This window comes from Bos mutus, chromosome 7, assembly GCF_027580195.1.
Source record: "Bos mutus isolate GX-2022 chromosome 7, NWIPB_WYAK_1.1, whole genome shotgun sequence".
Taxonomy (NCBI): Eukaryota; Metazoa; Chordata; class Mammalia; order Artiodactyla; family Bovidae; genus Bos; species Bos mutus.
The window spans coordinates 57,472,424-57,488,163 of NC_091623.1; the positions used below are offsets into that span (position 1 = coordinate 57,472,424).

General features: G+C 42.9%; 1 protein-coding gene across 14 annotated transcripts in view; it reads right to left on the reverse strand.

The window, feature by feature from the left end:
• Nucleotides 1-7,353: 7,353 nt before the first annotated feature.
• LOC102276978 (adhesion G protein-coupled receptor E1) overlaps nt 7,354-15,740 on the reverse strand; it is a 67,550-nt gene continuing 59,163 nt past the window's right edge. For all 14 annotated transcript variants that reach the window (XM_070373802.1, XM_070373804.1, XM_070373799.1 and 11 more), the window contains 5 exons: nt 14,198-14,264; nt 13,401-13,492; nt 12,170-12,338; nt 11,950-12,054; nt 7,354-7,780 (listed from right to left, as the gene is read on the reverse strand). In XM_070373802.1, the coding sequence (XP_070229903.1) occupies nt 7,775-7,780; nt 11,950-12,054; nt 12,170-12,338; nt 13,401-13,492; nt 14,198-14,264 (439 nt within the window). In that variant the 3' untranslated portion in view covers nt 7,354-7,774. The remainder of the gene's footprint in view (nt 7,781-11,949; nt 12,055-12,169; nt 12,339-13,400; nt 13,493-14,197; nt 14,265-15,740) is intronic.

Genomic DNA, 15,740 nt, shown 5'->3' on the forward strand with positions numbered 1-15,740 from the left:
CCCACAGTTCAAAAGCACAAATTCTTCAGTGCTTAGCCTTCTTGATGGTCCAACTCTCACATCTATGCATGACTACTGGAAAAACCATAGCTGTGACTATATGGTCCTTTGTCGGCAAAGTGATGTCTTTGCTTTTTAATATGCTTTCTAAGTTTGTCATTGCTTTCCTTTCAAGGAACCAGCACCTTTTAATTTTAAGCTTGGAACAGAAGATGGTTAAAATCATGGCACCATGTGGTTGCACACTTTGACTCTTTGATGAGACACTGAATTATATACACTATAAAATGGGTTAAATGGTAAATTTTACATTGTGACTTTGATCTCTTAAAAAATTAAGACTAAATTAATTTCTGGCCCCACACAGATTTAAACAGGGAATCTGGTTGACCTGTTTGGATTTTGGCAAAATTATATCCTTTATCCATGAATTTTGATGGGTGTTATTTTTCATAAATTCCGAAAACATTGGCTTTTGTTTTCTGTGGTATTTGTGTAGTTATTTGGGATTCCCTTGTAGCTCAGCTGGTAAAGAATTCGCCTGCAATGCAGGGGACCCAAGTTTGATTCCTGGGTCATGAAGATCCACTGAAGAAGGAATAGGCAACCCACTCCAGTATTCTTGGGCTTCCCAGGTGTCTCAGCTGGTAAAGAATCCACCTGCAATACGGAGACCTGGGTTTGATCCCTGGGTTGGGAAGATCCCCTGGAGAAGGGAAAGGCTACCCACTCCGGTATTCTGCCCTGGAGAATTCCATGGACTGTATAGTCCATGTGGTTGCAAAGAGTCGGACATGACTGAGCAACTTTCACTTTCTTTGTGTAGTTATTACAACATGCAAAATGCTGGTGGGGAGAACAAATTATTATAGTTTGTGCCCTTAAAAATGTGAATATTAATTCCAAAAATTGCATAACTGAAGCCTTCTACATCTTTTTGACTGCACCTCATGGCTTGCGGGATCTTAATTCCCGCTCCATGGATTAAACCCAGGCCCACAGCAGTGGAAGTGCTGAGTCCTAACTTCTGCACCACCAGGCAATTCCTTTCTACATTTTCTTTTTAAAGACATTTAGAAATTGCATGTCAAGCTACTGAGAAAATATCAGAACAGACGAGGAGTAAGAAATTGTAATTGAAAAGACTCGGTATACCAGATCATGGAGCTCTGATGTCCATTCAAGGGACAGAAACCCTTGCACGGTGATCTGTAGGGAAGGAGCTAAGAAAACAAATACCCTGACCTCACTCTCCTCCATTTTTATGATATTCTGTTGGTGTTTCCCATTGGCCAAAACCAACTGAAAACCAGAGGCCAAGAAAGTCCACAGTTATACTCCAGATGTGTTGTCATTCCAGGCAGAGCACTCAATGGTTTTGGAGGGTCAACAGACAACATCCAGCCCACTTAGATATTCATTCACATATTTATTGGGTCTCCTTCGCCATTAGAAAGTATGTTCTATGGAAAAAAAGGCAATGTACTTCTTGCTCATTATCATATCTAGAGAATAGATACTTAGTAAATATTTACAAAATGAATAAATGACACTGCAAATTTCTAAAATCTTAATTTTTTTTTTGGCCACACTGCACTGCATGGGTGAGATCTTAGTTCCCCTACCAGGGATCCAACCTCATTCCCTGCAATGGAAGCTTGGAGTCATAATCACTAGAACACCAGGGGAGTTTCCTTTTTTTTTTTTTTTTTTAAACTGAACTATATATGTCCATTGACCTAGAAGAGTGGATAAAGAAGTTGTGGTACATATATACAACGGAATGTCACTCAACCATAAAAAAGGAATGCATTTCAGTCCGTTTTAATGAGGTGGATGAACCTAAAGACTATTATACAGAGTGAAGTAGATCAGGAAATGAAAAACAAATAGCATATATTAATGTATATATATGGAATCTGGAAGAAAGTACTGATGAACCCATTTACAAAGAAGTGGAAATGCAGACATAGAGGATGGACTTATGGACACAGCAGAGGAAGGAGATGTCAGGAGAAACTGAGAAAGTGGCATTGACATATATACACTCTCACGTGTAACATAGATCACTAGTGGGAAGCTGCTGTGTAACACAGGGAGCCCAGCCTTGCACTCTGTGATGACCTAGAGGGGCGGAAATGCGGTGGGGCGCTCAAGAGAGAGGGAATATATATATATAAAATTATGACTGATTTTCATTGATGTAAGGCAGAGACCACACAACACTGTTAAACAATTATCCTCCAACTAAAACAATAAAATGTGGTTGATTTACAGTGTTTGCTTAGTTTCAGAGGGCTTGCCTGGTGGCTGAGATGGTTAAGAATCTGCCTGCAATGCAGGAGACCCAGATTTGATCCCTGGATGGGAAGATCCCCTGGAGGAGGGCATGCCAGCCCACCCCAGTATTCTTGCCTGGAGAATCCCCATGGACAGAGGAGCCTTGTGGGCTACAATCCGTAGGGTTGCAAAGAGTCAGACACAGCTGAAGTGACTTAGCACACATGCACATTAGTTTCAGATACACAGCAAAGTATGAAATTTTTAAACATCTCCAAGCCTCCTGTGTTTTCCCAAATACCTAAAAGATTTTCTTGCCTTTTTTCCTGTCATATGGACTGAACCAGAAATGGAATTTCCATACTCCTGTATAATGATTAAGATACACCCTTCTAAAGCTTCCAGAACACCTACCCGAGTGAGCTGATAGATATGGAGGTTTGGAGAAGCTGCCACTGAAAGGACAAGAGAGAAGTCAGAAGGGTGGAGAGTATCAGTGTGCCTAAAAGGCCTCGGACACAACTGAACTGAACTGAAAAGACCTATGTGGTTACGTGGAGGCCCCTTAAGTTAAGGTTAGGCTGGGAGATGGTGCTGCGGTGTTCATGAGTGTAGTAACTCTGTGCCTAAGTGCAGCAGCTCTGGAGCCCAGGAGACAATGGCAGCCCCCACAATGGGTACAGAACTGCTTCTTACAGCCCAGGTCAAGCTGCATCTCAGCGTTCTGTAGACTTGACCAGGCCTTGGGTTGAGATTGCTGTGCTGAGCAGGGAAAGATACCCTGGAGAGGCGTATGAAGGACTTTCAATATCAAAGCAGAGAAAAGAGTGAGAGAAACACGGCCTGCTCCTGCTGCTAAGTTGAGTCAGTCATGTCCGTCTCTGTGCGACCCCATAGACAGCAGCCCACCATGCTCCTCTGCCCCTGGGATTCTCCAGGCAAGAATACTGGAGTGGGTTGCCATTGCCTTCTCTGGAAACATGCCCTGAGCAGATATCAAATAATACTTCAGCAACACCCACAAACTCCTGAGGAGGATTTTTTTTCTGAGAACTAAGAAAGAGGAAGGAAGACAATCTGAGATCCTGTGGTTCAAACCTAGATATGGAAACTGAGCCAACCCATATTTGTAAGTAAGGCAGGTGAAGCTTGAGAGTTTCAAATTACATGAAAACTGGGTTATTTTTTTATCATGTTGGGCATGATTCGTGAAGTAAGGTTTCAGAAGATGGAATATTGATTATAAAGAAGTGAGATGCATGTGTACTAAGTCACTTCAGTCGTGTGCAACTCTTTGTGACCTTGTGGACTGTAGCTCGCCAGGCTCTTCTGTCCATGGGATTCTCCAGGCAAGAATACGGGAGTGGGTTTCCGTTCCCTCCTCCAGGAGATCTTCCCGACCCAGGGATGGAACTCACGTCTCTTATGTCTCCTGCATTGGCAGGTAGTTTCTTTACCACTAGCGCCACCTGGGGGTAAAAATTACAAATAGCAGTGGATGCCGTACCTTACTGAACTGCAAAGAGAAGACGTGCTCCCTCCCAAGAAAAGCATTAGAAATGTCTCCTTCTGCTGCTTTTCCTATTTTTTTAAAAAGATGAAAACACTTTATCAAAAATGTATTTGGAAGTATAACAGCCCTGCAGTCTAAGCACATATTTAATATCTTGTAGCAACCTTTAAGGGAGAAGGCAATGGCACCCCACTCCTGTACTCTTGCCTGGAAAATCCCATGGATGGAGGAGCCTGGTAGGCTGCAGTCCATGGGATCGCTAAGAGTCGGACACGACTGAGCGACTTCACTTTCACTTTTCACTTTCATGCATTGGAGAAGGAAATGGCAACCCACTCCAGTGTTCTTGCCTGGAGAATCCCAGGGACGGGGAGGGCTGCCATCTATGGGGTCGCACAGAGTCGGACACGACTGAAGCGACTTAGCAGCAGCAGCAGTAGCAGCAGCAGCAACCTTTAAAGTGGTAGTTGCTCAGTCGTATCTGAATCTGCGTGTCCAACTCTTTGAGTCCCTGTGGACTATAGCCCGCCAGGCTCCTCTGTCCATGGAATTCTCCAGGCAAGAATACTGGAGTGGGTATCCATTCCCTTCTCCAGGGGATCTTCCCAACCCAGGAATCAAACCTAGGTCTCCTGCATTGGCAGGCGGATTCTTCACTGTCTGAGTCAAGTATAATCAAAGCTATGGTTTTTCCAGTAGTCATGGATGGATGTGGCTCAGACTGTAAAGCGTCTATTTGCAATGCAGGAGACCCGGGTTTGATCCCTGGGTTGGAAAGATCCCCTGGAGAAGGAAATGGCAGCCCACTCCAGTATTCTTGCCTGAAAAATCCCATGGACAGCGGAGCCTGGTAGGTTACCGTCCATGGGGTCTCAAAGAGTCGGACACGACTGAGCGACTTCACTTTCACTTTCACTATGGATGGATGTGAGAGTTGGACCATAAAGAAGGTTGAGCGCCAAAGAATTGATGCTTTTGAACTATGGCTCTGGAAAAGACTCTTGAGAGCCCCTTGTACACAAGGAAATCAATCCAGTCAATCCTAAGGGAAATCAACATTGAATATTCATTGGAAGGACTGGTGCTGAAGCTACAGCTCCAAGACTTTGGCCAGCCATCTCATTGGGAAGGACCCTGACGCTGGGGAAAATAGAGGGTAGGAGGAGAAGGAGGCGATGGAGGATGAGATGGCCAGACAGCATCATCGACTCAATGAACGAGAGTTTGAGCAAACTCTGGGAAACAGTGGAGGACAGGGAAGCCTAGAGTGCTGCAGTCCACGGGGTCACAGAGGCAGACATGACTGAGTGACTGAACAACAGCAAAATAACCTACAATGGAAGATAATCTGAAAAAGAATATATATACATATGAATTAATTTGATGTATACCTGAAATTAACACATTTTTAAAACTTTTAATTTTGTATTGGGATATAGCCAGTTAACAACGTTCTGATAGTTTTAGGTGAATAGTGAAGGGACTCAGCCATACATATACAAGCATACATTCTCCCCCAAATTGTCCTCCCACCTAGGTGGCCACATAACATTGGGCAGAGTTTCATGTAACACATTTTAAATCAACTATACTTCAATTAAAAAAAAAAGTCGCATTCTAGTCTCAATAAAGCCAAATGGAAAATGATACTGATGAACCTGTTTGCAGGGCAGAAATGAAGACGCCCTCGTAGAGAACAGGCTTGCAGGCACAGGGCGGGAAGGAGAGGGTGAGATGAATTGAGAGAGGAGCACTGACATATATACACTGCCATGTGTAAAATAGATAGCTAGGAAGAAGCTACTGTAGCACAGGGAGCTCAGCTCAGAGCTCTGTGATGATCTAGAAGGGTGGGATGGGGGGAGGTGGGAGGGTGGCTCAAGAGGGAGGCGATATACATTGAGCTGATTCACAATGTTGTACAGCAGAAATCAACACAACATTGTAAAGAAGTTATACTCCCAATTAAAAATAAATGTACAAGATCATTTAAAAAAAGTCAAATGGTATGGTAAACAATCTCTAAGATCTTTTAGAAAGGGAAAGGTTTTATCAGAATGTCTGAGAAGTTTGGAACATCATTTGAAATAAACATCTTTTTAGTGCCGTTCAGAATCTCATTAGAATGAGCTCTAAACACATATCTAAATGCTCATACAAGTTCTTCTGTTTACTGGTCATGAGGATGAGCAGAATCATTATTATTGTTGGTGTGTCTCCCTGACCCCCTTTTTGGGTCAGTTGTCTGCCCCCTTCTGAAAATGGTCAGTCATGTCCGACTCTTTGAGATCCCATGGACAGTAGCCTGCCAGGCTCCTTTGTCCGTGGATTCTCCAGGCAAGGATACTGGAGTGGGTTGCCAGTCCCTTCTCCAGGGGATTTCCCAACCAGGGATCAAACCCGTGTCTTCAGCATTGCAGGCATTCCCGTTCTAGCTATAGGATTCGTTACCGTCTGAGCCACCAGCCCTGCAATGCTCTGTTGGAAACTGGTCTCCATGAAGCAGGAGCTGCTAAACATCTTCCCATCACAATAGGGGCAGCACACAGCCAGTAATTGACTGACAGAGATTTTTTTTAATGGCTGGTTGCCTTGTGTCAAAATGGGATGAGGCTGAGATATAATTCATGGATCAGGCTAAAAGTAAGTTCCAGTCGAGACTGTAAACGTGCCTGGCTCCTTCTATTCCTCATCCTGTTTCCTTCACTTTTTCTCTCTTTTCAGAGCATTCTGTCGATAAATCATGAGCACCAAAATCACCCCTCCCACGTTCTGCTTTTAGGGAACCTGACTTAAGTCACCTGTTGTTATTTTAGAAATAGTAGTGTTCAGTGGAAAACAGTGTGGAGCTTCCTTAAAAAAAAAAAAAAAAGCTAGAAACAGAGTGATTGTATGATCCAGCAATCCTACTCCCAGACATATATCTGGGAAAGATGAAAAGTCTAATTTGAAAATGTACATGTACCCTAATGTTCATAGCAGCGCTGTTTACAAAATAGCCAAGACATGGAAACAATCTAAATGTCCATGGACAGAGAAATGGATAAAGAAGATGTGGTAAGTATACACAATGCATTAAAATGAATGAAATAATGCCATTTGCAGCAACACTGATGGACCTAGAAATTGCAATACTAAATGAAGTAAGTCAGACAGAGAAGGAGAAATATCATATGACATCCCTTATATATGGAATCTAAAAAGAAATGATACAAATGAACTTACGTTCCAAACAGAAAGGGACTCACAGACCTAGAGAATGAACTTACAGTTACCAGCGGGAAGTATGTGATGGACATGTACACACTGCTATATTTAAAATGGATAACCAACAGGGACCTACTGTATAGCACAGAGGACTCTGCTCAATGTTATGTGGCAGCCTGGACGGGAGGGGAGTTTGGGGGAGAATGGATACATGTATGTGTGTGGCTGAGTCCCTTTGCTGTCCACCTGAAACTATCACAGCATTGTTTGTTAATCGGCTATACCAGAGTACCAGGGGAAAAAAAGTTTAAAAAAGAGCTGGAGGGTTCTTGGTTGAAAAGCAAGCCAGCCAGTCAGAAAACAAATCATTTATTGAGGGCTACTCTGTGTGTGAAGCATGTGATAGAAGCTGGAGAGGCACGCTTAAAGCCACACATCAAAGGACTTAGGACAAATCAAAGTGGTAGCCAGAAGTTCTTGGTCCTGCCATCGCACTGCGATCTGTTATCTCCACAAAACTCTGAAAAGTCAGAGTTGCAGAACACGGAAGATATAAAACGGTAAGCTGGAACAGAAGCTCTTCTTTTCTCACCAGGACAGGAAGCCATGGGAAGACCACCACACCCAATCATCCATAATCCAAATTGCCCAGAGAGTTCTAGGGCTGGCGAGATAGTGCATTTCCACATTAAGCTGAGAAGAGATTTCAGAGAAGGCTTCTGCAGGCACCTGCTTTCCTGAGATGTTGTTCCATTGTGTATTTGAGAAGGGACTTCAACCCTGTGAGAGAAATCAGGATCAGAATCAATGGCAGGATTAGTACAATTTGAACTCAGGGATCATATGTATGTGGGCACAGGTCTTACAAATACAGGCAGAGATAAATATGGCAACAAAAACTAGAAGGATAAACATTAAAATGTTAGCAATGATTACCTCCAGGCACTGTTGACAAACTCAAAAGCTATTCTCAGAGCCTCTTGACTATTGATATTCCTATTCTAGAAGCTAGAAAGCAGAATACTTGTTTTGTCAAATTCCTCTGTAACTCTGAGTGTTCATGTGATACAGTTCTGACCAATTAGGTGAAAGGGAAATTCACTAAGGGGCTTCTGGAAAAGCTTTTGTTTCTTGTTAAAGAGAGAGGGTTGAAAGGTGAGTTTGCCACTCTGTCCCATCATTCTTCTTCCTGCCTTCAACATGGTCATGATGACTGGAGCTATGGCAGTCACCTTGCAACCATGAAAATAATTGATGAAAAGTCAGCATGTTATTGGTGGGATGGAAAACTAGGAAGAGCTTAGATCCTTAGCAACCTTACTAAGCAACAGAACCAATACCAGCAACGCCTAACTCTGAGCTTCTATTCTTGCAATAAGAAGAATTTCCTATTTATTTAAGCCACTGGATCTTAGTTACTTGTTCCTGGAATACATCAGAGGGGGAAAATTAATAAGACATTCTGGTAGAAGATGGAAGACCACAAAAGATAAATGCAATAAATAAGGAAATTTTAGAAAGTAGATTGTTAGAAAGTAGAAAGTCCTGAAAAGAAAAATCAAGATAAGGGGGTGGGAGAAGCATGAACACCTGGATGGGTGAATAGGAAGCTGCACAAAATAGAGTTATCAGAGGAAATTCTATTGAAAAGAAATGACTGGAACAAAGATTTGAAGGAAGTGAAGGAGTTGGCTATGTGGGTGACAGGACAAAAACATTCAAGGCATTCAAGAACATTCAGTTCAAGACTCCAAAGGAGGAAGTGAGCCTGGCATGTCTGAAGAATCTTGAGCAGGCCAGTGTGGGTGGAGCAAAGTGAAATGAGGGGTCTATTAATAGACAACAAGGACAGGAAGGAAAAGAGAGTCAGATCAGACAAGGCCTTGTGGGCCACAAGGAGGACTTTGGCTTTGACTCTGAATAAGGTGGGAGCCATGGAGTGTTGTAGGTAGAGAAGGGAAGATATCTGACTTGGGTGTTCACAAGCACCCTCCAGTTGCTGCAAGGAGAACAGACCAAAGATAAGGCAGGGGAAAGATTAGAGAGGCAGCAAGGCAGACCTCTTTTGAGTTTATTTCCATCATCCTGGATAGAGACAATAGGACTTGGACCACAGTAGAAGGAATGAAGGGAAAGAGAAGCAACCAGATTCGAGATCTATTTTGAGGAAGAGTCAGCAGGATTTGCTGATGGAGCAGAGATGAGGGAAGGGGAGAGGAAAGGCGGGGTCAAGCAGAATCAACGTTAATTTCACAACTTCACTCTTGAACAATAGAAAAATAGAGGGCCCTCTGTGGAAATGAGAGGTGGGGGAATCTGCTGAGGTAACATATTCCAAATGAGATGCTCATGTGGGACAGGTTGCCTCTGAAACATCTATTGGATATCTAAGTAGGCATTTGGTAGGTGGTAGTTTATATGAGTATAGAATTCAGGAGACAAGGCTGGACTGCACGTTATTTAAATTTGGGGAGTTGTTGCTAATAGACGATGGTATAGCTGTGAGACTGAATGAGATCCATTGTGCAGAAGACAACGTGCGCTTCAGTAGAAAATGGTGTGCTGTCAGGGGATACCTTCTCTGGGTTATCTGGCCCTGATCTGTAGTGGAACTACTTTACAATTTTGTCTTTTTGAAGCAACTGACAGTGATGGGAAATAATTTCATGGAAAAAATAGTTTTGTCTCTACTTGTGCATTCATGTTGATATTACTGAGATTATACATGTATTATAATTAATACATTAGTACACAAATAAACACATTTATGAATTTTATGTGTTATGTAATATAAGTGATTCTATATAACTTCTGAATATTTATATTATATGTACATTATATATATTAAATAATATGAATAATTATATATAATGTCTATATATTTAAAATTTTATATTTATATAGTACGTAATTTGAAATGCATATATTATGCAATATGAATAATTACATATACAAAGTCTGTATATACAATTATATGTATAATTTATATATTACATATAAAATTTATATATACTATATGTATTTATCAGAGAAGGAAATGGCAACCCACTCCAGTACTCTTGCCTGGAAACGCTATATATTTGTACTTACATGTATATGTATACTTATATGTATATTTATACTTATATATATTTATATTTATTAATATATAGTTGGGCTTCCTGGTGGCTCAGTGGTAAAGAATCCGCATGCCAGTGCAGGAGACATGGGTTCAATCCCTGGGTTGGAAAGATCCCCTGGAGCAGAAAATGGCAACCTACTCCAGTATTCCTACCTGGGAAATCCCATGGACAGAGGAGCCTGGCAGACTGTAGTCCATGGAGTCGCAAAGAGTGGGACATATCTTAGCGACTAAACAACAATAACAAATATAAAACTTATATATTATAATATGAATAATAAGATATAATTTTTTATTTACAATTATGTGTATGATTACATGATATATAATTATGTTATATTATATATACTACATTTATTTACCAATGAGGAAACCAGGCAGATGTTTTAAATGGTTCAAAAGACAACACAAAGAGCATGCTGCTGCTACTGCTGCTAAGTCACTTCAGTCGTGTCCGACTCTTTGCGACCCCATAGACAGCAGCCCACCAGGCTCCCCTGTCCCTGGGATTCTCCAGGCAAGAACACTGGAGTGGGTTGCCATTTCCTTCTCCAATGCATGAAAGTGAAAAGTGAAAGGGAAGTCGCTCAGTCGTGTCCTACTCCTAGCGACCCCATGGACTGCAGCACACCAAGCTCCTCCATCCATGGGATTTTCCAGGCAAGAGTACTGGAGTGGGTTGCCATTTCCTTCTCCAATGCATGAAAGTGAAAAGTGAAAGTGAAGTCACTCAGTCGTCTCTGACTCTTCACGAACCCATGGACTTCAGCCTACCAGGCTCCTCCACCCATGGGATTTTCCAGGCATGAGTACTGGAGTGAGTTGCCATTGCCTTCTCCATATAAATTAAAAAGTATAGTAATATTATGTATTATGTATACACTGTGAATACTGTATACATTATATGAGTGCTATGCATTATGTATACATTGTATACGTTCTATGTATGATGTAATACACAAACATGTCTGTTCTTTGCATTCTCTTGTGAGCCAGTTACATCTGCCCATTCCTTCAATGATTAATACACAGAATAAAATCCTTAATATATGCTTATTTCATATCCATGAGTCATGATTTTATCTTTTTTAGTTTGCACAGCTACTGAAATGCAGAGATGGGATTTAAACCCAGGCAGCCTAGCTCCCCAATCCCCACCTTTAAATACCACAGTTTATCAAATGAGTTAGTACACATGAACATCAAAGCTATGGTTTTTCCAGTAGTCATGTACAGATACAAGAGTTGGACCATAAAGAAGGCTGAGCACCAAAAAAACTGATGCTTTTGAACTGTGGTGGTGGTGGTTTAGTTGCTCAGTCGTATCTGACTCTTGCAACCCCATGGACTGCCACCAGGCTCCTCTGTCCATGGAGCCTTCGAGGCAAAAACACCGGAGTGGGTTGCCATTTCCTTCTCTGCCTTTGTTAAGAGTCCCTTGGACAGCAAGTAGATCAAACCAGTTAACCCTAAAGGAAACCAACCCTGACTATTCATTGGAAGGACTGATGCTGAAGCTGAAGCACCAGTACCTGGCCAGCTGATGGGAAGAGTCGACTCACCGGAAAAGACCCTGATGCTAGGAAAGATTGAGGGCAGGAGGAAAAGGGGACAATAGAAGATGAGATGGTTGGATGGTTACCACCAACTCAATGAACATGAGTTTGAGCAAACTCTGGGAGACAGTGAAAGACAGGAAAGTCTGGTGTGCTGCAGTCCATGGGGTCACAAAGAGTTGGACACAACTGAGCAATGAAACAACAAATGCTTAGCTTACAGCACATAACACTTGGTCTGACCAGAACATGCGGACAACACACAGTCTCACCGTTTTGGAAGTGGAGGGAACAGATGACAGTAAGATCCCTGAGGTCTGGGTCTCAGAGCTGGGTTTGGTCTTCCTGGTCGTGCATCTTCTGTATTCTTCCCGTACCTGAAGGTGGATACACACCATGGGGAGATGAACCATGCTTAGATACAGGGGGAGTGTGTGTGGCAGGGGCAAGCTCCCTGGAAGGAGCAGGGCTGGGAGGGCAGCAGGTACGCACCTGGCGGCTGAGCACACAATGAATGAGGAAGATGAAGGCCCCCTGCAAGCTGTTGATGATGGTGAACAGATAAGCCATGATATTGGCCATGGGTCCAATTTGGAAAATGCCTAACACCCAGGAGCACCCCAAGATGAAGATCTGGGCAAAGGCTTTGAAGGTCAGCAACCTGGAGGGGAAGATTTGCAGAGGATATAGTTCTGGCTGTCACCCTCATGGGCCACCACGCTCCCAGGTATAGTCTGAGGCTGCCACCACGTGACCCATCACCTGGGTGAGAATCAGTGTGGCACACAGGTTCCCAGCCTAGAGGTAGGGAAGTCAAATCCTACAGCCATTGAAAAGGCAATTGGCCTACAGGTACACATGGTCACAAAGATGTGTGGACACATGTATTGAATGCAATACTGTCTATGGTAATAAAAGGCTAGACATAAAGTAGCCAAGCCATGGAAGCAACCTAAATGGTCATCAGCAGATGGATGCATAAAGAAGATGTGGTATGTATAGACAATGGAATATTACATAGCCATAGAAAAGGATGAAATAATGTCATTTGTAGCAACATGGATGGACCTAGAGATGATCATACTAAGTGAAGTAAGTCAGACAGAGAAAGGCAAATTCCATACGATATCACTTATATGGGGAATTTGAAATATGGCACAAATGAAGCTATCTACAAAACAAACAGAGTCACAGACACGGAGAACAGACTTGTGGTTACCAAGGAGGAGGGGGTGTGGGGGAGGGGTGGAATGAGAGTCTGGAGTTGGTGTGTGTGTTCAGTCACTCAGTGGGGTCCGACTCTTTGTGATCCCATGGACTGTAGCCTGCCAGGCTCCTCTGTCTATGGAATTCTCCAAGCAAGAATATTGGAGTGCTCTTCTCTGGGGGATCTTCCCAACCCAGGGATCAAATTCAGGTCTTCCACATTGCAGGTGGATTCTTTATCATCTGAGCCACCAGATCATTTAAATAAACTGTGTTCCATCCTTACACTGAAACACTATATCTTAAAAAAAGGTATTGTCAACAGATTTTAGTATTGGAAACACTCGTTCCTCCTAGCAATGGTGCTAAGGCATGCTTCACATGCCTTTCTGATCTAGACACTGTGCTGTATTCCATTTGGAGTGCAGGACCAGGCTTACAAAAGGTACTCAGTGAATATTTGGGGAAAGAAGGAAAGGAGACTAGAAGATGAGGGGAAAGGAAGGCTGGACTGTACCTGGTATCTTTGAGTGTGGAGACTTCCGCATTGACACTAGAAAGCTTCTGCCTCAGGATACATAGTGTCCAAGTCAGGAGGATGGAATTGACCTACAGAGCCAAGCAGAAGGGATGGAAAGACTGGATATACAAATGGATGATGGCCAGACCATTTATGAAAAGAGAACGTTGACCTATAGTCTGCAGTAACCACTCCAGGAAGCCAAACAATAACTCCTTCAGCAACCCACCCCGGATGATCAGGACTTGACTGATAGTTGACAGCCTCCCTTATTTCTGCTCTGCTTCCAACTTAGGACCAAAAGGAAAAAGCCAGTATATAACCCTAACCGATCACCTAGGATGCCCTGCATTTAGTCAGCCTACCTTCAGAGTCCTTGTGTCCACAGCCTCTGAGCAGGGCATACCTGAAGCCTTCCCTTTTTTCCTCTATAAAACTTTCCCACTCATCTGCCTGTTTTTGAATCTCTGACAAAAGCAAGTGATTTGACAAATGAAAGTGGCTGACTCCCTTACCATGTGTGTTCATGCTCAGTCGCTCAGTCATTTCCGATTCTTTGCAACCCCATGGACTGTAGCCTGCCAGGCTTCTCTGTCCATAGGATTCTCCAGGCAAGAATACTGGAGTGGGTTGCCATGCCCTTCTCCAGGGGATCTTCCCGACCCAGGGATTGAACCTGCTTTTCTTACATCTCCTGCATTGGGAGGCGGGTTCTTTACCACGAAGTGCACCTGGGAAGCCCTGGGTCTCTTTGATCCTCCTCCAAAACACACCAGACCAAGCAATCAACTTACCACTATAATTGTGCACACTGGCCCCAGGAAGCTCCAGATGAACCCCGTTTCTGTATTCAGCCAGCAGCTATGCAGAAAAACAGGAGTCAGTCATTGTATCAAAGTCCTAACCCTAAAATGACTCACACCCTGCCAGATATGCTTATGGAAGAGTATTGGAGGATGAGGTTGAAGTGAAAATTTTCACAATGGACCAGGTCACATTTCAGTTTTCTTCTTTCAGACCTTCTTCCTTAGTGAACGTTCCTGAAATGTTCTCTTAACAGCCTGGGATAGAGATCATTTCTCAGTCCATAACCTTTGTATTCCCTCTCTCCAGAACTCTCCATGGTACACTTTGTCATTCAATTCTCAGCTCGAGTATCACCTCCTCTGAAAAGTCACACTGTGTCTGGTCCTTTCCTAGCAGAATTTGCTGCTTTTTTTTTTTTCATAACATCTATCAGTATCATAAATTATCTTGCTCAGTTGTTTGTTTAAACTGTCTATCTTTCCCTACTAGACTATGAGCTACAGGAGAATTTGGACTTTGAATTTTTTGTTTATCTCTGAATACCCAGCACTCAGTCCAAAGCCTGGCATGGATGAGGCATTCTGTAATTATTTGTTAATAGAAGTGAAGTGAGAAATGGAGTGTTTACTGCCATATCAGTAAACAAGGATGTCATATCCATCAGCGATTCCAGCCCTCCAAAAGTGAATTTCTGAGCCTGGAGGGTGATCAGGAAAAACAATACCTGCTATCAGGCAGCCATAAACCACTCCCCTGGTGAGCACTGAGGACCTAGGGGTGGGGATGTGAAAAACCAGGATACTGGCCCCAGATAGCTGGGATGCAAATGAAAAGAATGATTTTAGTGAGTCCAGACTTTGTTGATAAAGGTCCATATAGTCAGTTATGGTTTTTCTAGTAGTCATGTATGGTACAAGAGTTGGACCATAAAGAAGGCTGAGCGCTGAAGAATTAATGCTTTTGTACTGTGGTACTGGAGAGTGAGAGTCCCTTGGACAGCAAGGAGATCAAACCAGTCAATCCTAAAGGAAATCAATCCTGAATATTCATTGGAAGGGCTGATGTTGAAGCTGAAGCTCCAATACTTTGGCTACCTGATAAGAAGAGCTGACTCATTGGAAAAGACCCTGATGCTGGGAAAGATTGAGGGCAGGAGGAGAAGGGGGCAACAGAGGAGGAGATGGTTGGATGGCGTCACTGACTCAATGGACATAAGTTTGAGTAAATTCCAGGTAATAGTGAGGGACAGGGAAACCTGGCGTGCTGCAGTCCATGGGGCCACAAAGAGCTGGACACGACTGAGCGACTGAACAACAACTGGAGCTACTATCTTCTCACACAGAACCTTTGATAAGCCTACCTCACTTTAAAACAGACCATGGCAGAGTATTTCTAAGCCATAAAAAGGGACGAATTTGGGTCAGTTGTAGTGAGGTGGATGTACCTAGAGCCTGTTATACAGAGCAAAGTAAGTCAGAAAGAGAAAAACCAATATCGTATATTAATGCATATACACGGAATCTAGAAAAA